This window comes from Pseudophryne corroboree, chromosome 1, assembly GCF_028390025.1.
Source record: "Pseudophryne corroboree isolate aPseCor3 chromosome 1, aPseCor3.hap2, whole genome shotgun sequence".
NCBI lineage: Eukaryota > Metazoa > Chordata > Amphibia > Anura > Myobatrachidae > Pseudophryne > Pseudophryne corroboree.
Genome location: NC_086444.1, coordinates 61,284,338 through 61,309,623, shown reverse-complemented (window position 1 = coordinate 61,309,623; position 25,286 = coordinate 61,284,338). Strand labels below are relative to the sequence as shown.

Genomic DNA, 25,286 nt, shown 5'->3' with positions numbered 1-25,286 from the left:
GCCTGTTTCCGCCCAGTAACACCCATTTCCTGTCAATCACACTACGATCGCCTGAGCGAAGAAAAAGCCGTGAGTAAAAATCCAAACTTCATAGCAAATTTACTTGGCGCAGTCGCAGTGCGGACATTGCGCATGCGCACTAAGCGGAAAAACGCTGCGATGCGAAGAAATTTTCCGTGCAAACGACTCGGAATGACCTCCCATGTAAAGTGCTAAACAGACATGCCTCGTCAGTTACATAAATGCATCTAAGTTTGCAACTGTTACTACTGCCTGTAAGAATTTGTATGTAATGTGTCCAATCCTCCTGCTACTGGCGTCCCAGTGCAGAGGAATACTGCTTTGAAATATATTTACCCGAACCAGCGGGATTGTCCACACACACAGCGCAGATCTCCAGAAGGATATCCTTATGGCATGCAGCCACAGCGTCCGCCGCCGGCACTATTGGTGGTGCAGTGTAAAACTCTGTCCTGGCGGGTGGGTGCGGACGCTATAAGTGCCGTCAATCAGCGTACTTATTTGGATAAATGGTAGAATGTGCAAGGAGATGTCCTTATGGCATGCTGCGATCAGGTCTGAATTAGGCCCATCAAACGCAGTCATTGTGGGACTGATACATTGTTAAGCTCACGCCCAGTGCGTAGCCCGGCTTGTGGCTCTGCACGGCGCATGCTCAGAAAATCAGCTACGCAGGTTGAAGCGTATTGGTCCTTACCGTTATCAGTGAAGTAGGGTTGTTCTGTCTAACGATGGCAAGTGCGTGCCACACAGCCCTGCCAATATTAGCAATTGCATCTGTTCAGAGGATTGCACCTGCCAGCTGGTGGTGCTGGTGATAATGATTTGTCGGAAAATAGTCGCATTTTTGACGTGTGCAGAGGCGTACACAACCTGTGTGTTTCCTATGTGCACAAATACACTTTTGTTGTTTGAAAGTTTCTTATGAGTTTCTTATATCAAATATACGTCCAACTCTGAATTGACTCCCATTGTGGGGCAGATGTATCAAGTGTTATATAGTGAGATAAAGAGGAGAGAGAGAAAGTACCAACCAATCAGTCTAACGGTCATTTCACAGGCTGTGCTGATTGGTTGGTACTTTATCTCTCTCCACAGTTGGATATATGGGAGTGATTCCGAGTTGATCGCTAGCAGCCGTTGGTCGCTGCGTAGCGATCATTGAAAAAAATGGCTAATCTGCACATGCGTATGTACCTCAACGCGCACGCGCATCGTACGGGTACAAAGTCCTTTGTGGTTTTGCACTGGATCTAGCGACGATTCCAATCGCACAGTCGAACGCAAGGAGATTGACAGGAAGTGGGCGTTTATGGGTGTCAACTGACCGTTTTCTGGGAGTGTTTTGAAAAACGCAGGCGTGGCCGGGCGTTTGCTGGGTGGGTATCTGATGTCATTACCTTGTCACTCGTCGAGGCAATCATCGCACAGGATAAGTAACTACAGGGCTGGTCTTGTTTTGCACAAAATGTGTTTGCAGGCGCTCTGCTGCACAGGCGTTCGCACTCCTGCAAAGCGAAAATATACTCCCCCCGTGGGCGGCGACAATGCGTTTGCACGGCTGCTAAAAACTGCTAGCGAGCGATCAACTTGGAATGACTTGAAGATGATTTCCCCTTAGTAACAGCAGCAGATTACATTTTTATTTTTGCATGCAGGATAAATACTGGCAGCTCTTGCATGTAGCCTACAAATGCTGGCCAGCTTTATATTTGCACTGCAGTTAAGAGTTTGGTTAATACATGCCCCTCCCAAACTCGATATCTCTCTGCACATTTGAAATCTGCCCCACCTGGAGTGCAACATGCTTTATCCCGGGTGCAAATCTGCTGCTTTTATTTGCTTTCGTCCCAACTCTGAGTCAGCCTGAACCTTATAACCTAATAACAGGACACGTGTTCCCTGTCACAGAGAGAACAAGAGCTTCTGTAGTAGTAAACATTTGTCTGCAACTTTCAGCACCAGCTGATCCCAAGGTCTTCCTGGTCATAGCACAGAACATTCAGATTAGACAAAAGACATTTCATTCTGTTTTATACTGACATCAAGTGTGCAGTGAAGAATACGGCTGTAACGCGCTTTTAGAAAGTCACTGATGTTTGGCCCCAAAAACGGCTATGACACACATGCATTTTGCCGCCAACCCCCGTAATCGCCCCCAAACGGTCCCTTCCTACCAATCACTCTGTGTTAAAAATCTCATTGCGAGTGACAACGCAAAGTACTTTGGTGCGTGCGCTGTGCGATTGCGGTACGTACCAGTCTGATAATAATCTCTCAGTTGCGTGAACATCGGCATTGCATACAAACATTAACCAGGCCCAGAGGGTAAGGGCCGGGTGTAATGGAGTCTGAGTTGGCCGGAGGTGCCGGTTGCCAGCAGAACTCGGACATTTTATTAAAGCAGCAAAAGTATGCCTTGTATAAGATTGCCGCTTTAAAAAATGTCAGAGTTCGGATGGCAAGCGGCACCTCCGGCAAACTCTGACTCATTTCATCCGGCCCCAAATACATACCTCCCAACTGTCCCAATTTTCGTGGGACAATCCCTTTTTTGGGGACTGTCCCACTGCCCCACCCGCAGTTGGGAGGCTCCTGCACTCGCTGAATAGATGCTGTGCGCATGCGCACAGCATCTATTCACTGGAGACAGAATGAGAGGGGGCATGCCAGCAGCTCATGGAGTGACTAAAACGGGGGCGTAGCTCGCGATCACGAGCCCTCCTGAGATACCACGCCCCCTTTTACATACCCAATGCCCCTTTTCTGAGCGCAGATGTACCTCCTTACCCGGCCATAAAGTTGGGAGATATGCAAATGTGTACTGATCAATCTAGTGTAAAGGTATACAGCGAGAGCCCCAGCGTAATCTGCCAAATGCTGCTCAGGTCATAGCAAAACCTGCAATGTAGACACACTGGGAGCACTAATAATATCTTCCAGATATTCCCTGCAGTGTATACTAAATGTAGCAAACTGTGGAGAGAGATAAAGTACCAGCCAGTCAGCTCTGAACTGTGCTTTTTCACACACAGCCTTAAACATGCCAGTAAGGAGCTGACTGTCTCTCTCTACTTTATCTCTCTCCAAACTTTGATACATTATCCTGTAACTCTTTGTATTGTGCTGGGTACACATTGGGTCCAATTCAGACCTGATCGTTGTGCGAAATCGCACAGCGGGCGATAATTATCGAATGACTGCGCATGTGTGTGCACCGCAATGTGCACGCGCGTCACCAAACAGCAACAGGATGGCACGAAAAAATTTTATCGCACAGAGTTCGCAAGGTGATTGACAGGAAGCGGATGTTTGTGGGTGGTAACTGTCCGTTTTCTGGGAGTGTCAGGGCAAACGCAGGCGTTCCCAAGCGTTTTCAGGGCGGGTGTGTGACGTCAGCTCTAGCCCCGATCAGCCTGATTTCCTCGCACTGGAGGAGTAAGTATTGAGCTACACACAGACTGCACTCACTGCACAGAATGGGAAAAACATTTGATGGTGAGTGTGATGTGAACGGATTTGCAGCTGTCCGCTGACTGAGGGGAATTTTTGCACGGTGTACACATGCAATCGCACACTTGCACGAGGCAAATTTTTACTCCCCCTGGGCGGCGACTATCTCATCGCAGGACAGTGTAATTTGCAGCACAGCGATCAGGTATAAATTGGGCCCACTAGCAGATACTGTATATCGCCGGTTCCATTGAACGGGTGATATATCTGTAGTGCATCGGCGGGAGTGCGCAGACGATATGTCGGTGAACGACATTGGCCCTCATTCCGAGTTGCTCGCTCGCTAGCTGCTTTTAGCAGCTTTGCACACGCTAAGCCGCCGCCTACTGGGAGTGAATCTTAGCTTTGCAGAATTGCGAACGAAAGATTCGCATAATTGTGAATAGAAATTTCTATGCAGTTTCTGAGTAGCTCGACACTTACTCTGCCACTGCGATCAGTTCAGTCAGTTTCGTTCCTGGTTTGACGTCACAAACACACCCAGCGTTCGCCCAGACACTCCCCCGTTTCTCCAGCCACTCCCGCGTTTTTCCCAGAAACGGCAGCGTTTTTCTTCACACACCCATAAAACGGCCAGTTTCCGCCCAGAAACACCCACTTTCTGTCAATCACACTCCGATCACCAGAACGAAGAAATTTCTTCGTTAAGCCGTGAGTAAAATACCTAACTTTTTGGCAAATTTACTTGGCAAAGACGCGCTGCGAACATTGCGCATGCGCAGTTTGCGACAAATCTCTCCGTTGCACAAACCACTAACGAGCGTCAACTCGAAATGAGGGCCCTAGTTCACAGACATATTACGTCAGCTCTACAGCACAGCCAATGCCTGATTTATCTGCATATATATCGGCGCATCTGGCGGTGTGTACGGGTGATCCGTCGACTTCCCACACATTTGCTGCTGGGACCGCCGGTGACTGACATCACAACTGAGCAAGCACATTTAAGTGACACATCCGTCAGAGTGTATATGCACTTACTGTACCAATTGTTAGGTCGGCAACGACCCGTCGGCTGGGTGTGTACCCGGCATTACTGTGGGGACAGGAATTTGAAATGAATGAAGCCTCTGACTGTTTTCATGACATGCAGTAAATAAAGTTTACAAAATGGGAGATGTATTAAACTTCTGAGCAAGAGAGAAAGTGGAGAAGTGACCCACCCAACCGGCTTCTAGCTATCATTTATCTAGCACAGTCTATGAAATGACAGACATGATTGGTTGCTATGGGCAACCTTAACACTTTCTCTCTCTTGAATGTTTAATACATGTCCCCCAAAGAGAGATGCATCTGAAGATATATTTATTTTTCTCAGATTTGGGCTTACTGCTGTCTCCCTGCAGTAGCTCACACTTACTAATGCTGTACAGAATGGCTCCGTCATTTCTATGTGTCAGTAAATTAAAGAATGACTTTCCCTCTTGCCTTAGAACTTTTATGAGCCAGTCTGCAATGTGAGCACCAAGCGTCCGCATGGCAGCTGTACATATGCCTCTTAGGGATGTGCATATAAGGCCGTGGACACAGCTGAAATGTAGACATGATAGACTGGCGACAGACCAGCCCTGGCAGTGTAGCAGTGACTGGCAGTCACGGTGTCTCCTGGGTCCTGGAGGTCACGTGTGGAGAAGTTACAGCACAGAGCTCATATGGGGGTCATTCCAAGTTGATCGCTAGCTGCATTTGTTCGCTGTGCAGCGATGAGGCAAAAAAAATGGCACTTATACGTATGCGGCGCAATGCGCACGCGCGACGTACTATTACAACGAACTATGTCGTTTCACACAGGGTCTAGCGAAGCTTTTCAATCGCACTGGTGGCCACAGAGTGATTGATATGAAGTGGACGTTTCTGGGTGGCAACTGACCGTTTTCAGGGAGTGTTCGGAAAAACGCAGGTGTGTCAGAAAAAACGCAGGAGTGGCTGGGTGAACGCAGGGCGTGTTTGTGACGTCAAAACAGGATCTGAACAGTCTGAAGTGATCGCAAGCGCTGAGTAGGTATGGAGCTACTCTAAAACTGCACAAAAAAAATTGTAGCCGCTCTGCGAACCTTTCGTTCGCATTTCTGCTAAGCTAAAATACACTCCCAGTGGGCGGCGGCTTAGCGTTTGCACGGCTGCTAAAAACTGCTAGCGAGCGACCAACTCGGAATGACCATCATGGTGCAGTGGTTCTGCTAAGTAATCTTCCCCTATCCCTAATTCAGAGGTTCCCAGACGCGGTCCTCAAGGCACCCCAACGGTCCAGGTTTTAAATGTATCCATGCTTGGCCGCAGGTGACTTAATTAGCACCTCAGTCACTTTGATTTAACCATCTGTGCTGAACCATGGCTATACCTAAATCCTGGACTGTTGGGGAGCCTTGAGGACCGTATTTGGGAACCTCTGCCCTAATCCCTGACCCTAGCCCTCCCTCTATTGCCTAACCCTACTTTCCCTCCCCCACATCCTAACCCTAATGTTGACATTCTGAGAATGTCCAGTTTTTAAATGTCGACATTTCTGATATCAAGATTGTGCAAATGTCAACATTCTGAGCGCGTTGACCTGTTCCCTGTCAACATTTCAGCATTGTCGACATAACTGTCTTCATTGGGATGTTGTCATTATGACTGCATCCTGCCTCTTAGGGTCCATGAACAACAATGAGACCCCCTGGGACATGGGTTGCCTATTTCAGAATGTGTGAAATCTCCCGGTGGTGTATAAAATAAAAGTATTATCGGGGAAGAAGATGGCGAGGGGTTAATGTTATGTTTCCGCTCTGTGAGAATGTCACTGCAGTAGAATGTCCCCTTATGACTGATTTTGGACTGCCGGTAACAAGGCTGGAGATCTGCACAGAGCTGGTCTTGTATCTTCAATCAGCCTTTCAGCGTTCTGCACAACAGAAAGCCGTGCCGGCGTTTGAAGAGGTTCCCTTCCCCTTGATAAGATGAAGGATAGCATTTGAAATCAGTGTTCTCTATTTTTCATCTCGCTGTGTAAATGTATACTCAACGTAAATGAGAAAGAGAAGGAGTTTCTGAGATGAACAGCAGCAACGGCCTTCTATGAGGGTCGGCGTAAGATGCTCACATTCTGTCTGTGTGCTACCTCCTTAGTAATGGTAATTAGGGTCTTCTCTTCTTGGAGAACACTATTTACATGCCAGCCTTATCAGTCATTGCTCTACGCACCGGCACGTGAGTGGGTGTCGGTACAGAGCTTCCCGCCACGAGTCACCGGATGGAAATTCTCAGCACTAGTCTGTATTTTGCTCCCGTCTAACCAGAGTGTCAGTTATTGATTAGATACTGTATAGGTCAGTGATGGCTAACCTTGACACTCCAGCTGTTGTTGAACTACATATCCCAGCATGCGCCCTGCATCAGTTTTGTTATTTGGCCATGCTAAAATGGATGCAAGGCATGCTGGGATGTGTAGTTCAACAACAGCTGGAGTGTCAAGGTTAGCCATCACTGGTATAGGTTGATTGAAGTTGAGTGCGTAGTGCCAGAGATACATGGGCTGAATGTGTGGCACGCACTGCCCACGTCGGACACAGTGGTGTGGTTTTGTTTCTTCTTCCCATGCGTCCAGACTTGTGACTGTGGTGGCCGCATGCTCTGGCACACCCAAGACATTCCCCCTGAACGGATCTTTTTTGCATGCACCTCCCAGTCAGCACCCATGGTTTTTCTGCCACCTTTCTGATACCACCTGTCTGGAAAGCAACAGCGCCTCTGTGTGTCCACTCTGTGTAATGCATGCGCCATACGGAGTTTCAGAATTTTTGCACATGCACAGTAGCAAAAACTTGCTCAACTGCGGATTACGTGCGATTCCACATCAAGCATTGGCCCTCATTCCGAGTTGATCGCTTTGATCGAGTTGATGGCTTGCTAGCTACTTTTTGCAGCCGTGCAAACGTATAGTCGCCGCCCACGGGGGAGTGTATTTTCACTTTGCAAGTACAGCCGAGCGGTACGAAAAAGTTTTTTGCAGCTTCTGAGTAGGTCTGAACTTACTCAGCCCTTGCGATCACTTCAGCCTGTCCGGTCCCGGAATTGACGTCAGACACACGCCCTGCAAACGCCTCGACACGCCTGCGTTTTCCCTACCACTCCCAGAAAACGGTCAGTTGACACCCATAAACGCCTTCTTCCTGTCAATCTCCTTGCAATCGGTTGTGCGAATGGATTCGTTGCTAGAAGCATTGCACAGCAACGATGCTGTTTGTACCCGTACTATGCGCGTGCGCATTGCGGTGCATACGTATGCGCAGTAGTAACCTGATCGCTGTGCTGCAAAAAACGGCAGCGAGCGATCATCTCGGAAAGAGGGCCATTATATTGAAACATAAGTAACAAAAACTGCAGATGTATTTGGGTAATAAAAAAATTCTCAAAATGATTTTAAAGGGTCTACTTACTATACTAAGATAAAGTGGAGAGAGATAAAGTACCAACCAACCAGCCCCTGTCATTTTTCAAATACAGCCTGTAACATGGCAGTTAGTAACTGAGGGGCAGATGTATTAAGCCTGGAGAAGTGGTAAAGCAGTGATGAAGCAGTGATAAGTGCAAGGTGATAACACACCAGCCAATCAGCTCCAATATGTAAATTGACAGTAGCTGATTGGCTGGTGCATTATCACTTCCCACTTATCACTGCTTTATCACTTCTCCAGGCTTAATACATCTGCCCCTGATAGGCTGGTACTTTATATCTTGCCCAGTACAGTCTTAACCTTCAGTATGTGATTTTAGAGAGGAGGGGAAGATGACAGCTGACTATTCCACGCTCTTGTTACTTTAGCTTTTTATGGTGATATCAGAGGCAGTAGCCTGAATTGATACATTGTACTGATAGATGTATAACCTGTCTGATACAATGTTCTGTCACCTGGCCCAGCTCTCCTGCATGGATTTTGTTAAACTGTCTGAAACATCACAATAACTTGTATTGGTTCTAAACATATTTCTTCCACAGTGTTGTACAGTACATGACTGATGTCTGAGCCGGGCTCATCTATACCAAAAGCCCAAATTAGATGCATGTATAAATTAACATGACAAGCTAGAGCTGAATCCATGGGGGTCCAGCTAATATTTAACCACGTTATCCATTACTCACGGCGGCCCTGAACGTGATTCTCTCCATCAATATGGAATGAAAGTAAACAGCACAGCAGCGCTGCATACACCAAGGTCGTTAGATAAATCTTCTATACATAAAATATTTGTAGATGGCTCCGAGCTCGTCGCAGCATCTGACTGATGCATACTGCAGGTTGTGTTGAATTTCCAGGTGCATTTTTAACCTGTGCTAGTCCTATACTCTATGCAGATTTTATTATATATATATATATATATATTTTAACAGAATTTTTTCCCCTTTTATACCTCACATGGGAAGCAGGATGATAATTGTTTTGATCTAGATATTCAGAGGTCAGGCCAATCACACTAGTTGCACCTCATGTGGTGTGTGTCGGCAAATTGGATATACAGCCAGTGTCTACAGGCAGCACATATGTGGGCATTGAGCAATGGATATCACATGTTGGGAACCGGTTGCTGATTAAACGCACAGCCACTGTGTTAAGAATCAAGCAGAATTTTTTTTTTTTTTTTTTTTTTGTGGCATCATTATATAGAGTCTTCTAATCATCGTATCTGGTTGAACCATCCAGAAAGTTGCAGACTTGCGTAGATTGTTTTGTGGATAATCCAGGCTTGGTTCCACAGTTGACAAGGCCGCCATTCAGTAAATATTTCACCTTGATAGTTCTGGACTCTAACTAGGCTGTAGCATGCAGAAGCTTGTCTAGAATGTTCTGGTTGAGTACATTGCTGTCATTGCACTATAAGGTCAACTGTTCAAGCTTTTCATAGAGTATCTCCACAGTCAACATCACGTGGCCTCATCTCAAGACCACCCATGTTGTTACAGTGCACGTTTTCAGCATTTAACTTTTTAATACGTTGTGTTTTCTTGAATTCTAGAGCCCCCCATAGGACAGATGCACCCCCCTCACGGTGTGACCCCTCAGAAGAACAGCAATCTCTTGGTGATTATCGTGGTCACTGTTGGAGCCATCACCATCCTAGTGGTGGTCATAGTTGCCGTCATCTGCACAAGGAGGTCTTCTGCGCAGCAGAGGAAGTAAGTCATTTTCGTGCAACATCTCAAACACCCAATATACCCTTTTGAGATTTTCCTACAAGACATAGTTATATTACAATTCTGCAATGGTTATAAAGTAGGCAAAACACTAGAACAGCAATATTTAGCCAAACATCCTTAAGATAGGTCACGGAAGGACAAAATTAGGCCAAAGACACAGAGGGGCAGATATATTAACCTGTAGAAGTGATAAACCAGTGATAAGTGCAAGGTGATAACGCACCAGCCAATCATTACGGATTTGAAAAATGACAGTTAGGAGCTGATTGGCTGGTGCGTTATCACCTTGCGCTTATCACTTCTTTATACCGTCTCCAGGCTCAATACATCTGCCCCAGAGTTTTCCAATAACTGTGTCACCACCCAATCATGAAAATGGTCTACAAGAGAACGATCCAAAGGTTACCTCCCCTTTATTCTGCCTTTATTCCTCACTCAGTTGACATTAATGATAGCTCCTTCATGCAGCCGCATCAAATACATACATTCGTTGAGACCTCCAATAAAGCAGTATACACTACGTATCAGCTGTGATTTGCTGCTGGATGCTACTGGAGGCATTTTAATTTGTAATCCTATAAATATCCCTCCCAATGTTTTATCCTTCTCCATAAACAACGGCTGGTGTTGTGTGCCCTGGTGTAATTTTGGCTTGGGATCGGCAGCGGCAGAGTGTTGCGGCAATGCTGCATTTAGCATCCAACAAAAGAGAGAAAAAAAAAGCTTTGGAATTTGTTAAGAATTATATCTGAAATGACTTCTTTCTGAAAACAGTCCAAGGCGGCCCTTACCTAGCAGCTGGCAGAGTAACAAGACAGCGGATAAGAAGTAAGAGGCTGAATTTCAGCGCACAGTCAATTTAGCTGTTTGGCAGGGAAAAAAGAAAACAACCTTTTCTGACTTTAGGCTGTGTACTGTGCCGGCTTAAGAATATTGTGATATGTTTTCTTTAACCATTAAAGGCTTACAAGCTGTACTAACATGCAATACTGTATGACCCCTTCTGCGTACTGATTGATCACAATCTTATAACAAACAGACAATGGGGGTCATTCCGAGTTGATCGTAGCTGTGCTAAATTTAGCACAGCTACGATCATTCACACTGACATGCGGGGGGACGCCCAGCACAGGGCTATTCCGCCCCGCATGTCAGTGCCCCCCCCCCCCCCCCCCTCAGAAGTGCAAAGGCATTGCACAGCGGTGATGCCTTTGCACTTCAAGAGTAGCTCCCGACCAGCGCAGCTTTAGCGTGCTGGCTGGGAGCTACTCATCGCTCCCCGCCTCGCAGTGGCTGCGTGTGATGTCACGCAGCCGCTGTGGCCGCCCCTCCGTTCGGTCCGGCCACGCCTGCGTTGGCCGGACCACTCCCACGATACGGCGGCCAAACGCCGCCATTTCGCCCCCTCCCACCCAGCGATCGCCTCTGCCTGTCAATCAGAGGCGCCTAAGAGGAGACCGTTATTAAAGATACTAGAGGAGGCTCTAGTATCTTTAATAACAATCTCCTCTGAGGCGGCGGCCATTTTGGGAGGGACGTTTTCAATTTAAGCAGGCAGTCGCGAACAGTCTGCTCTGCAGCGGCTGAAGCAGTGGCGGCCGGGTGGTGGGGGGAGAACCCACTGACAGAGCAGAACCCTCACAAGAAGCAAGACCTTCACAACAAGCAGGTACTGAATAATTAATGGGGGGGGGGGGGGGGTCATATTATAGTGACAAGGGCATTAATGTTGGGGATATATTATGTTGTCAGGGGCATTACTGTGGGGCATAATATGGTGACAGGGGCTATGGTGTTGCTCCATATCTGCTTATGATTTATATATATATATACCGTATATACTCGAGTATAAGTCGACCCGCATATAAGCTGAGGCACCTAATTTTACCACAAAAAACTGGGAAAACTTATTGACTCGAGTATAAGCCTAGGGTGGGAAATGCAGCTCTAGCCGTACACAGCCCTCATACTGCCAGATATGCCACCACCAGGCCTACTAGCCTACTAGCACCCTGAGCGAAAACATGTAAAAGCGCCCCCCCCCCCCCCCCCATGCGCGCGCGCTCCAGGGAAAGTGGGCGTGACCTCTTGGAAAGTGGGCGTGGCCTCAGGACTTCATATTATTAGACTATAAATAAATATGTTTTCACACCCCCTCTACGCACACAATTAGCAGCCTTACACATAACAGCCACAGTAGTGTTCCTTACACACAATGTCTCCAGTATAGTGTCAGATACATATAATGTCTCCAGTATAGTGCCAGATACACAATGTGCAGTGCCAGATAGACATGATATGCCCCCCAGCAGTGCCAGCTACACGATAGTGTTCACTTTTTTGGGCAGGGAGGGCACATTTTTAAGTTAGGAGGGCAAAATGATGTACATACTGTAATGCTTGGTGCTCATTTACCTACATGGTAGAGCATGGACAGTGCGCACCGAAGGCGCGCAGCAAAAATTTAGGGGCGTTGCTTCGTGGGGAAGGTGCGTGGCCACATAATAGTGGCAATTCGCATTACACCACACAGTAGTGCAGTTAATACACACTGCACCAGGTAGAACCTCCTAGACATTTTGCGCCAGGCAGAGCACGTTAGACACTTTGCGCCAGGCAGAGCACGTTAGACACTTTGCGCCAGGCAGAGCACGTTAGACACTTTGCGCCAGGCAGAGCACGTTAGACACTTTGCGCCAGGCAGAGCACGTTAGACACTTTGCGCCAGGCAGAGTACGTTAGACACTTTGCGCCAGGCAGAGCACGTTAGACACTTTGCGCAAGGCAGAGCACGTTAGACACTTTGCGCCAGGCAGAGCACGTTAGACACTTTGCGCCAGGCAGAGCATGTTAGATACATTGCCTAGACACAGACACCTAGCGGGAACACTACATGATATGCTCCCCAGCCGTGCCAGCTACACATGACATGCCCCCCAGCAGTGCCAGTAACACATGACATGCCCCCCAGCAATGCCAGATACTTAAATGGCCACACAGTGCCAGATATGTCCCTACATAAATGCCCCCACAGTGCCAGATACAGAAAAGCCCCCACAGTGCCAGATAAATGCCCCCACAGTGCCAGATATGACCCCACAGTGCCAGATATGACCCCACAGTGCCAGATAAATGCCCCCACAGTGCCAGATATGCCGCCAGCAACACATGACATGCCCCCCAGCAATGCCAGATACATAAATGCCCCTACAGTGCCAGATACAGAAATGCCCCCACAGTGCCAGATAAATGCCCCCACAGTGCAAGATAAATGACCCCACAGTGCCAGATAAATGCCCCCACAGTGCCAGATAAATGCCCCCAGTGCCAGATAAATGTCCCCACAGTGCCAGATAAATGCCCCCAGTGCCAGATAAATGTCCCCACAGTGCCAGATAAATGCCCCCACAGTGCCAGATAAATGCCCCCACAGCGCCAGATACATAAAATGCCCCCACAGTGCAGATATGCCCCTACAGTGCCAGATACATAAATGCCCCCACAGTGCAGATATGCCCCCACAGTGCCAGATACATAAATGCCCCCACAATGCCAGATACATAAATGCCCCCACAGTGCCAGATACATAAAATGCCCCCACAGTTCCAGATACATAAATGCCCCCACAGTGCCAGATACATAAATGCCCCACAGTTCCAGATACATAAATGCCCCCACAGTGCCAGATACATAAAATGCCCCCACAGTTCCAGATACATAAATGCCCCCACAGTGCCAGATACATAAATGCCCCACAGTGCCAGATACATAAATGCCCCCACAGTGCAGATATACCCCCACAGTGCCAGATACATAAACGCCCCCTCAGTGAAAGATATACCCCCACAATGCAGACATACATGCCCCCACATTTCCAGATACATAATTGCCCCACAGTGAAAGATATGCCCCAACAGTGCCCCCACACAGAGCCCGATCCACGATACCTGTGGTTGTGGGCGGCTCTTCTAAACTCCTGTGTGCGTGGCTGCCCGGCGCCGGCGTCTAACGTCAGACGCCGGCGCCGCACAGCCACAGCCGCATACACAACACCTTAAGTTTATGCCAGGCAGCACTGCAGGCTGGCTCCAGGCACAAAGATGGCGGCGCCAGCGCGCGGCGCCCATAAAGGGTGGCGCCCTGCGCGGCCGCTCTAGTCGAACGTGCCTGGAGCCGGCCCTGGCCCCCACAGTGCCAGATATGCCCCCACAGTGCCAGATATGCCCTCACACTGCCAGATATGCCCTCACAGTGCCAGATATGCCCTCACAGTGCCAGATATGCCCCCACAGTGCCAGATATGCCCTCACACTGCCATATATGCCCCCTCAGTGCCAGATATGCCCTCACACTGCCAGATATGCCCCCACAGTGCCAGATATGCCCTCATAGTGCCTGATATGCCCTCATAGTGCCAGATATGCCCCCTCAGTGCCAGATATGCCCTCATAGTGCCAGATATGCCCCCTCATAGTGCCAGATATGCCCCCTCATAGTGCCAAATATGCCCTCATAGTGCCAGATATGCCCCGTCATAGTGCCAAATATGCCCTCATAGTGCCAGATATGCCCCCTCAGTGCCAGATATGCCCTCATAGTGCCAGATATGCCCCCTCATAGTGCCAAATATGCCCTCATAGTGCCAGATATGCCCCCTCAGTGCCAGATATGCCCTCATAGTGCCAGATATGCCCTCACACTGCCAGATATGCCCCCTCAGTGCCAGTGGGTGGGGTGTGTTCAAACTGAAATCTAAATTGCAGTGTAAGAATAAAGCAGCCAGTATTTACCCTGCACAGAAACAAAATAACCCACCCAAATCTAACTCTCTCTGCACATGTTATATCTGCCCCCCTCCCTCTGCAGTGCACATGGTTTTGCCCATTTGCTAACAAATTTGCTGTGCGATCAGATCTGAATTAGGCCCTATGTTGCCAAAATCACCCGCAGCTATATACAGTCGAGTCTTGCGGCCACATTATGAATTGCATGCAGCCCTTCTGCACCAGTCAGGCCCTACTGTGTGCCCTTACATGTCTTGGGTGGCAGAATAAAGCCTGTAATGTCCGTAGACAGCGCCACCTCTGTCAGTGTTCCAGCTGGTCTCAGTGGTTGCCGTCACGTACATCAGCTTTGGGATGCAATCACACGAAGGGGGATTAAATTTTAATTAAGTACGTACATTCCAGTTCTTCCCAAAACAAATATGTATTACTGTTCTGGGTGCTCAAAGGTTCAACTAACTAGATCAGGACTATCCATATCATAGGGGCAAACATGAGGACGGGCTTCTAGGATTAGAGACCTTTCCACATTTCCAAACGGAACGTTTCCAGTTATTCCCTTTCATCTGATGCTCGGAAGCCGGGATTTTGTGTGTTTGTACAAATTGCAATGAAACACTGCCTGGTACTGTGCGCCCGTGTGTGTAGCTGCGAGGAGCTGGCATCTTCCCTTGTGTATAACTTATACTACTTATCAGCAAGCAGCTGGTGGTAAAGTGGCATGACACCTGGCAGAGAGATCAGCAGGGTCCAACATATCATCTTTCCTGCACATCTGTATCCAGAATCCGCTCATCCTCCAGCCTGCACTGCGGGTTCTCACCCTATACTGACTTACTGTCATTACACTTATACATTTATATACAGTATCTGTACATGGGGGGCATTGTTTAGGTGTGTGGTACATACAGATATGAGATAGATATGATATGGATAAATACATACAGTACTTAGATGATTTCTAGATATAAAATTGATAGATACTGTAGATAGATAGATAGATAGATAGATAAATAGGAAGATAGATATGAGATGAATAGATAGCTAGATAGATAGATAGATTTGAGATCGATAGATATGAGATCGATAGATAAACAGATATGAGATAGATTAGTTAGATAGATAGATAGATAGATAGATAGATAGATATGAGATGACAGATACTGTTTATTGACACATGAGACAGATAGATTTGGGATCGATAGATATGAGATAGATAGATAGATAGATAGATGCTGTTTATAGACACATAGAATAGATAGATAGATAGATAGATAGATAGATAGATAGATAGATAGATAGATAGATAGATAGATAGATAGATACTGTTTATAGACACACAGAAGATAAATAGATAGATAGCTAGATAGATAGATAGATTGATTTGAGATAGATAGATAGATAGATAGATAGATAGATATGAGATGGACAGATAGATAGATACTGTTTATAGACACATATGACATAGATAGATACTGTTTATAGATATATGAGACAGATTGAGATCGACAGATATGAGATAGATAGATAGATAGCAAGATAGATAGATAGATAGATAGATAGATAGATATGAGATGGACAGATAGATAGATACTGTTTATAGACACATATGAGACAGATTTGAGATCGATAGATATGAGATAGATAGATAGATAGATACTGTTTATAGACACATAGGATAGATAGATAGATAGATAGATAGATAGTGTTTATATACACATAGAAGAGATAGGTAGGTAGATACTGTTTATAGACACATAGATAGATAGATAGATAGATAGATAGATAGATAGATAGATAGATAGATACTGTTTATAGACACAAAGGACAGATAGATAGGTAGATAGATAGATAGATAGATAAATTTGAGATCGATAGATAAACAGCTATGAGATAGATAGATAGATAGATAAATAGATAGATATGAGATGGACAGATAGATAGATACCGTTTATAGACACATATGACATAGATAGATAGATAGATAGATACTGTTTATTGACACATATGAGACAGATTTGAGATCGATAGATATGAGATAGATAGATAGATAGATAGATAGATAGATAGATAGATAGATAGATAGATAGATATGAGATGGACAGATAGATCTGTTTAAACATGCAGTGATTACTCCCATTCTAAAAAAAAACAAAACACAGCTCTGACCCAATCATACTCTCTAACTACCGTCCCATTTCTCAGCTACCCAGTCCCTCCAAGCTACTTGAGAGACTTGCCTACACTCGCCTTACACACTTTCTTAACTCCCACAACTTATTGGACCCACTTCAGTCAGGCTTTCGTGCCCAACACTCCACAGAGACGGCACTGACCAAAGTAGTGAATGATCTAGTCACTGCTAGATCAAAAGGCCATTACACACTACTTATTCTTCTAGATCTCTCTGCTGCTTTTGACACGGTTGACCACTCTCTTCTCATACAAACACTACAATCCCTAGGTCTTCAGGACACAGCCCTTACTTGGTTCTCATCCTACCTATCTAATCGCTCTTTCAGTGTTCACTTCTCTGATTCTACCTCCTCTTCTCTACCTCTATCAGTTGGAGTACCGCAAGGCTCAGTCTTAGGTCCTCTGCTTTTCTCTATCTATACCTCCTCTCTTGGTAAACTAATCAGCTCCTTCGGATTTCAGTATCATTTGTACGCTGATGATACACAAATCTACCTATCCTCCCCAGATTTGTCACCATCTGTATTGGCTCGTGTCACTGGATGCCTGTCTGCCATTTCATCTTGGATGTCATCTCGCCACCTCAAACTCAACATTTCCAAAACAGAATTAATTATTTTCCCACCAGCTAAGAGTAGTTATTAACCTGATATCTCCATAACTGTTGACAATGCAACTATCCACCTTACCCCACAAGCTCGTTGCCTAGGTGTCACCCTTGACTCTGAACTGTCCTTTGTTCCACACTTCAATCTGTCTCTAAATTATGTTACATGCACCGTAAAATCATATCCAAAATATGCCCTTATCTTACACAAGACACTGCAAAAACTCTAATCCATGCTCTCATCATCTCCCGCATTGATTATTGTAATAGTCTCCTTACTGGTCTTCCCAAACATAGGCTCTCACCACTTCAATCCATTTTAAATGCAGCTGCAAGGCTAATCTTCCTCGCCAGACGTTCTTCATCTGCTGATCCGCTCTTTCAGTCCCTCCATTGGTTACCGGTATTCTACCGTGTCAAATATAAAATACTTTTACTTACATACAAGGCTATTAACCAAACTGCACCATCATACATCGCCTCACTCATCTCAAAATATCTCCCTACCAGACCTTTCCGCTCTGCACAAGATCTGCGTCTCTCATCCACAAGTATTACCTGTTCCCACTCAAAATTACAGGACTTTACTCTGTGGAATGCACTCCCACACACAATAAGACTCTCCTCTAGTCTCCAAACCTTTAAACGTTCCCTGAAAACTCATCTCTTCAGACAAGCCTTCCAAATTTCAGACCCATACACATAACCTTCAATGCTTCCCTATCCAGTTACATCCCCTCTGTACAGTCCACATAACGTCTTCCAACATTGCTGGGTGATCATATCATACAACCCATTAAGAACCTAGCAATCTGGGGAACCATTATGTAACAGGTAGCATCTATCCTTGTGTATCAATGCCTATTTCCCTATAGATTGTAAGCTTGCGAGCAGGGCCTTCCTACCTCTGTCTGTCTGTCTGTCTTTCTTTGCCCAGTTTTGTTCTATAACTGTTGTTCTAATTGTAAAGCGCAACGGAATATGCTGCGCTATATAAGAAACTGCTAATAAATAAATAATAAATAATAGATAGATACTGTTTATAGACACATATGAGACAGATAGATTTGAGATCGATAGATATGAGATAGATAGATAGATAGATAGATAGATAGATAGATAGATAGATAGATAGATAGATAGATAGATAGATACTGTTTATAGACACATAGGATAGATAGATAGATAGATAGATAGATAGATAGATAGATAGATAGATAGATAGATAGATAGATACTGTTTATAGACACATAGAAGAGATAGATAGATAGATAGATAGATAGATAGATAGATAGATAGATAGATAGATAGATAGATAGATAGATAGATAGATAGATTTGAGATCGAAAGATATGAGATCGATAGATAAACAGCTATGAGATAGATAGATAGATAGATAGATAGATAGATAGATATGAGATGGACAGATACAGTAGATAGATACTGTTTATAGATACATATGACATGGATAGATAGAAACTGTTTATTGACACATATGAGACAGATTTGAGATCGATAGATAAACAGATATGAGATAGTTAGATAGACGGATAGACATGAGATGTACAGATAGATAGATAGATAGATAGATAGATACTGTTTATAGACACATATGACATAGATAGATAGATACTGCTTATTGACACATATGAGACGGATAGATTTGAGATCGATATATATGAGATAGATAGATAGATAGATAGATACTGTTGATAGATAGATAGATACTGTTGATAGATAGATAGATAGATAGATAGATAGATAGATAGATAGATAGATAGATAGATAGATAGATAGATAGATAGATACTGTTTATGGACACATAGAAGAGACAGATAGGTAGGTAGATACTGTTTATAGACACATAGGACAGATAGATAGATAGATAGATAGATAGATAGATAGATAGATAGATAGATAGATAGATAGATAGAGATACTGTAACATGAGATTATTATTCGTGTGCTTCAGGCTTATTATCATTGCTTTGTACTTGTATGGTAACAGGAAACGGGCCACACACAGTGTCAGTAAACGAAAAGGAAGCCAGAAGGATTTGAGGCCTCCCGATCTATGGATCCACCATGAGGAGATGGAAATGAAAAACATAGAAAAGCCAGCAGGCTCCGAAAACCAAGGCCGGGAATCCCCCAGGCAGAGCTGCCAGGACATCACCCCTGTCAGCCACAGCCAGTCAGAGTCACAGCTGGGCAGCAAGAGCGCCTCACATTCCGGTAACCTCCCCTTACCCTAGTAATGGTGAAGGGGGGAGCAGTGGGGGAGAGGGGGAAGGGGGGGGGGGGCGACACAAAACTCAGCACCTGATGGAATTACCTTTTACAGAAACAAATTGATAATGTATTAATGCCACCTACTGATATCTTATTCTGCTGCCATCATGTGGCCCATGCAGCCAGATTTCTCCAGGCGCCATGTGAATTAAATGTCAGCATCTTTGGCCTGAGCGGATTAAGAGATTAAATTTAGGAGACATGAGAGGATAATTGGCAGTGATTGCCAGTTACCTCCACTCTGTCCGCAGAGGCTGCACTGTGTAATGAGAAAGAAATAATGTAACTGTGGCTGCATGCCTCATCCAAATGCTCAGCGAGTAATGGGGCACGGCAACCTGTGTTGGTTATATTATACCAGGAAATCTATGAGTGTGGGTTTGCGCTGTGGTGTGAGCAGAGGTAACTGTCAATCATTTGCAATTCTCTGCTCTTCAGCTACATGAACATGTTTCCTTCAAGTAATTGATAGTTGTCTCCGCTCAAATTTGATGCATTCGTACTTCTTGTGGGCATAACATGCGCAGTACAGTTCTCTCACAGTGCCATCTGGTGGCAAAAAAAATTAATGTAGGCAATTTCAATATGACACTTCGGGGAACAAACATGATATGATGGCATGCTCCAACATAATAAATCACCCGGCATTAGACGATCACTACATCTGTAGAAGAATATATAAATTGAGTCTGAATCTAGAACTTGAGGAATATTATTTTTTAATATACTAATAAAGTCTGTTAAGGTCTCTTAAGTAAGTGATCTGTTGTCTCCAGGGCCGGATACAGATGAAGTTGGCAGCAACATTTCAACACTAGAACGCTCTCTCGCAGCCCGCCGAGCGACACGAGCCAAACTCATGATCCCAATGGATTCACAGCCCAGCAACTCTTGTAAGTGCCCAACATTTAGTACAGTACTTTTTTAAATAATGTTCTCTTTAGAGAAAACACTCATGTTTATTGCGGGTAAGGTTTAAACTCAATCTTATTCTGGAAATTTGAGGTTTCAATGTTGCCTCTCCTCTGTCTGCTACTCTGCTTCATACCATCCCCTCTCCCTTCCTGCTCCTCCACCCATCCCACTGTGCAACTCACTCAACTCCCCGCTTTGTGCAACTCACTGTGTAACTCACTCAACTCCCCGCTTTGTGTAACTCACTGTGCAACTCACTCAACTCCCCGCTTTGTGCAACTCACTGTGCAACTCACTCAACTCCCCGCTTTGTGCAACTCACTGTGCAACTCACTCAACTCCCCGCTTTGTGCAACTCACTGTGCAACTCACTCAACTCCCCGCTTTGTGCAACTCACTCAACTCCCCGCTTTGTGCAACTCACTCAACTCCCTGCTTTGTGCAACTCACTGTGCAACTCACTCAACTCCCCGCTTTGTGCAACTCACTGTCCAACTCACTCAACTCCCCGCTTTGTGCAACTCACTGTGCAACTCACTCAACTCCCCGCTTTGTGCAACTCACTGTGCAACTCACTCAGCTCCCCGCTTTGTGCAACTCACTGTGCAACTCACTCAGCTCCCCCCTTTGTGCAACTCACTGTGCAACTCACTCAACTCCCCTCTTTGTGCAACTCACTGTGCAACTCACTTAACTCCCCTCTTTGTGCAACTCACTGTGCAACTCACTCAGCTCCCCGCTTTGTGCAACTCACTGTGCAACTCACTCAGCTCCCCGCTTTGTGCAACTCACTGTGCAACTCACTCAACTCCCCGCTTTGTGCAACTCACTCAACTCCCCGCTTTGTGCAACTCACTCAACTCCCCGCTTTGTGCAACTCACTGTGCAACTCACTCAACTCCCCGCTTTGTGCAACTCACTCAACTCCCCGCTTTGTGCAACTCACTGTCCAACTCACTCAGCTCCCCGCTTTGTGCAACTCACTGTCCAACTCACTCAACTCCCCGCTTTGTGCAACTCACTGTGCAACTCACTCAACTCCCCGCTTTGTGCAACTCACTGTGCAACTCACTCAGCTCCCCGCTTTGTGCAACTCACTGTGCAACTCACTCAGCTCCCCGCTTTGTGCAACTCACTGTGCAACTCACTCAACTCCCCTCTTTGTGCAACTCACTGTGCAACTCACTCAGCTCCCCGCTTTGTGCAACTCACTCAACTCCCCACTTTGTGCAACTCACTGTTCATCTCACTCAACTCCCCGCTTTGTGCAACTCACTGTTCATCTCACTCAGCTCCCCGCTTTGTGCAACTCACTGTTCATCTCACTCAACTCCCCGCTTTGTGCAACTCACTGTGCAACTCACTCAACACCCCGCTTTGCCTTCCCCTGGCTCTGACCCTACACTCCCCCGCCTCCCGGCAGCTGCATACTTACTTCCCATCAGGTCCTCCTCCGCTACTGCTAGGGTCTGTCCTATCTTTCTAGCAGTGGGAGCCATTGGAGAGTCCAAAGGTGCCTCCACCTCACATGTACAGATAGAGCAGATTTCATTGCAGTGAACGGATCACAGAGACACTCGTCACCTGGTACTTGGACATGGTGCACCAGTCACGTAATAATAAACTCTACTCCATCTGTAAAAAGACCAGAGATGTTCTGGACAGTGCTGCGAAAAGGTGCGTTTTAGTAGTACAGCAGTGAGCCAGGAATTTGCTAGTATGAACGTATGATTCGTACATAAAGTAATCGCATTGTGATGTTTGTAGATGGTTTATGGTCAAAGGCCACTAGTAGAAGTTTTAATCAATACAGAGCTCACTGACTGCCTTTAATCTCTCGGATTCTTTTATTGTTGAGAATAAGGGTGATGAAATGCTAGGACTTCCTCTGTTCCTGCACTCACATACCAGGCAGGTTCCATTAGCCACCACTAGAGAGGTTTTCACTGTAAACAAGTACTAACAGAACGTTACAGTATACTGTCATTCTTTTGATATTTAAGTACAGAGATGGCGATGGTAACAGAATATATGAGGTCAAGCTTCCCAGCTGAATTGTTTACGAGCTTCAACCTTTCTCCCTTTACTTTCGGGATTTTTTTTGTTGGAGCGAAAGGCCGTCATATTCTTTGTTAAAAACGCAAACATGCACTTTGCTATGATGTAATGGTAAAAGCAAACTAATGGGGTCAAACAAAGCAGGATATGGATTCCCTCGCCTTGTGAGTGTACGGAAATCAATTCTTCCATGAGTTCACGCCAAGGACAGAAGAGGCAGGCCTTTCCGTCTTCAGGCAAAATTAATGGGCATTACACGGCCCGGGCAAAAGAGATCTGCAGAATAAAAAGAAGACGTTCAATCAGTTTTGTTTTTTTTTGTTTTGATTTTTTTTTTTATTAATAAAAAGCCTATGTCTTGTACAAAAGGATAGAAAATAGGTTGTTGTTTTTTTTTTGTAGTCAAACTTTTAGGGGGGAGATGTATCAAACCTTGGGAGAGAGATAAAGTGGACGGAGCTAAAGTACCAGTCAATCAGCTCCTAACTGTCATGTTACAGGGTGTGTTGAAAAATGACAGGAGCTGGTTGGTTGTTACTGTAGCTCTCTCTACTTTATCTGTCTTCAAGATTTGATAAATCTCCCCATAGCACTTATAATTCAGCCAGAATAAACGTCTCTAATTACAATGCACATTTATTAATACACACAAACAATTGTCGATGTATTTCGGCTATAAGACCATTTTTTGTACTTATTACAAAGTGTAGAATTATTTAAATTAGTTTTTGGTGGGAGCCATCCTGAAGTTAAATGTCCTGTTCTGTATTCTAAAGCCGGGTACACACTAGATGATGTGTGTACCCGGCCAATGCGATGACTGATGTATCGAAACACTGAACGATATACCACGCAATATATCGTTCAGTCACATTTACATGCATCATAGTTGCCGACATTCTGGCTCCCTCCTCCGGAAGGAGGCAGCCAGGTCAGCTCAGCAAGGGGCGTGGCGCGGCAAAGGGAGGCGTGGCAGCACGATCGCATCATCGTAGACCCGCCTCCACTACGTCAAGATTATTGGCATAATGGGGGAAAGCGGCAGGGTCACGATGATGCGAACTGCGTCATAGGCCCCCACCGATGCGGGGGATACTTGAGTGTTTCCCCAGGGGGTGCGGGGGCTCAGCTGCCGGCCGGGAGACTTGCTAACTCTTACGGGGGTCAGGGAGCGCCACTGGATTTTTTGGGAGCCTCCTCGCCATTCTGGGAGAGTAGGTAAGTATGACCTGCATTCAGTATGTTGGCCCGATACGCCGGGTTGGATGACATATCGCCTAGTGTGTACCCAGCTTAGCTTCATGTGAACATTCTCAGACGTGCTAAAAGCTGGAAAAGTTATTTTATAGTTAGAGTAGAGGATGGAGGATTACCCTTGGTGCATATAGAATATACAGTAGCCCTGATTTAGTCAAGGTTACACCCTATAACCTATACACAATGTAGAATGAGGATAAGATTTGGGCAGCTAATCCTTCTGGAAATATAATGGTGTGGGAGGATAAAAAAACATACCAATAATATGGATGGGTGAAGAATAATCATACATATATGATACTGTATGTGAAATAAAATTATCACTTCCCTTCATAACGGACTTGTCTCTTGTCTCCTTGTATGGGGTCAAATTAGTGATTGTAAGATAAAAGATATAGGGGTCTATTTACTAAGCCTTGGATGGAGATAAAGTAGCTGGAGATAAAGTACCAGCCAATCAGCTCCTAACTGCCATGTTACAGGCTGTGTTTGAAAAATGACAGTTAGGAGCCGATTGGCTGGTACTTTATCTCCAGCGACAGGTGCAGCAGTATATGCATGTGAGCATTATACACAGGTGCAGCAGTATATGCATGTGGGCATTATACACAGGTGCAGCAGTATATACATGTGGGCATTATACACAGGTGCAGCAGTATATGCATGTGGGCATTATACACAGGTGCAGCAGTATATGCATGTGGGCATTATACACAGGTGAAACAGTATATACATGTGGGCATTATACACAGGTGCAGCAGTATATGCATGTGGGCATTATACACAGGTGCAGCAGTATATACATGTGGGCATTATACACAGGTGAAACAGTATATACATGTGGGCATTATACACAGGTGCAGCAGTATATACATGTGGGCATTATACACAGGTGCAGCAGTATATGCATGTGGGCATTATACACAGGTGCAGCAGTATATACATGTGGGCATTATACACAGGTGAAACAGTATATACATGTGGGCATTATACACAGGTGCAGCAGTATATGCATGTGGGCATTATACACAGGTGCAGCAATATATGCATGTGGGCATTATACACAGGTGCAGCAGTATATACATGTGGGCATTATACACAGGTGCAGCAGTATATGCATGTGGGCATTATACACAGGTGCAGCAGTATATACATGTGGGCATTATACACAGGTGCAGCAGTATATACATGTGGGCATTATACACAGGTGCAGCAGTATATACATGTGGGCCTTATACACAGGTGCAGCAGTATATACATGTGAGCATTATACACAGGTGCAGCAGTATATACATGTGGGCATTATACGCAGGTGCAGCAGTATATACATGTGAGCATTATACACAGGTGCAGCAATATATGCATGTGGGCATTATACACAGGTGCAGCAGTATATGCATGTGGGCATTATACACAGGTGCAGCGGTATATACATGTGGGCATTATACACAGGTGCAGCAGTATATACA

The 25,286-nt window shown here is 45.5% G+C and overlaps 1 protein-coding gene across 3 annotated transcripts in view; it reads left to right on the top strand.

The window, feature by feature from the left end:
• The window catches only part of DCC (DCC netrin 1 receptor), a 1,035,978-nt gene that overhangs the window by 962,050 nt on the left and 48,642 nt on the right, over positions 1 to 25,286 (top strand). For all 3 annotated transcript variants that reach the window (XM_063960065.1, XM_063960057.1, XM_063960048.1), the window contains exons 23-25: positions 9,529 to 9,688; positions 19,304 to 19,530; positions 20,364 to 20,480. In XM_063960065.1, the coding sequence (XP_063816135.1) occupies positions 9,529 to 9,688; positions 19,304 to 19,530; positions 20,364 to 20,480 (504 nt within the window). The remainder of the gene's footprint in view (positions 1 to 9,528; positions 9,689 to 19,303; positions 19,531 to 20,363; positions 20,481 to 25,286) is intronic.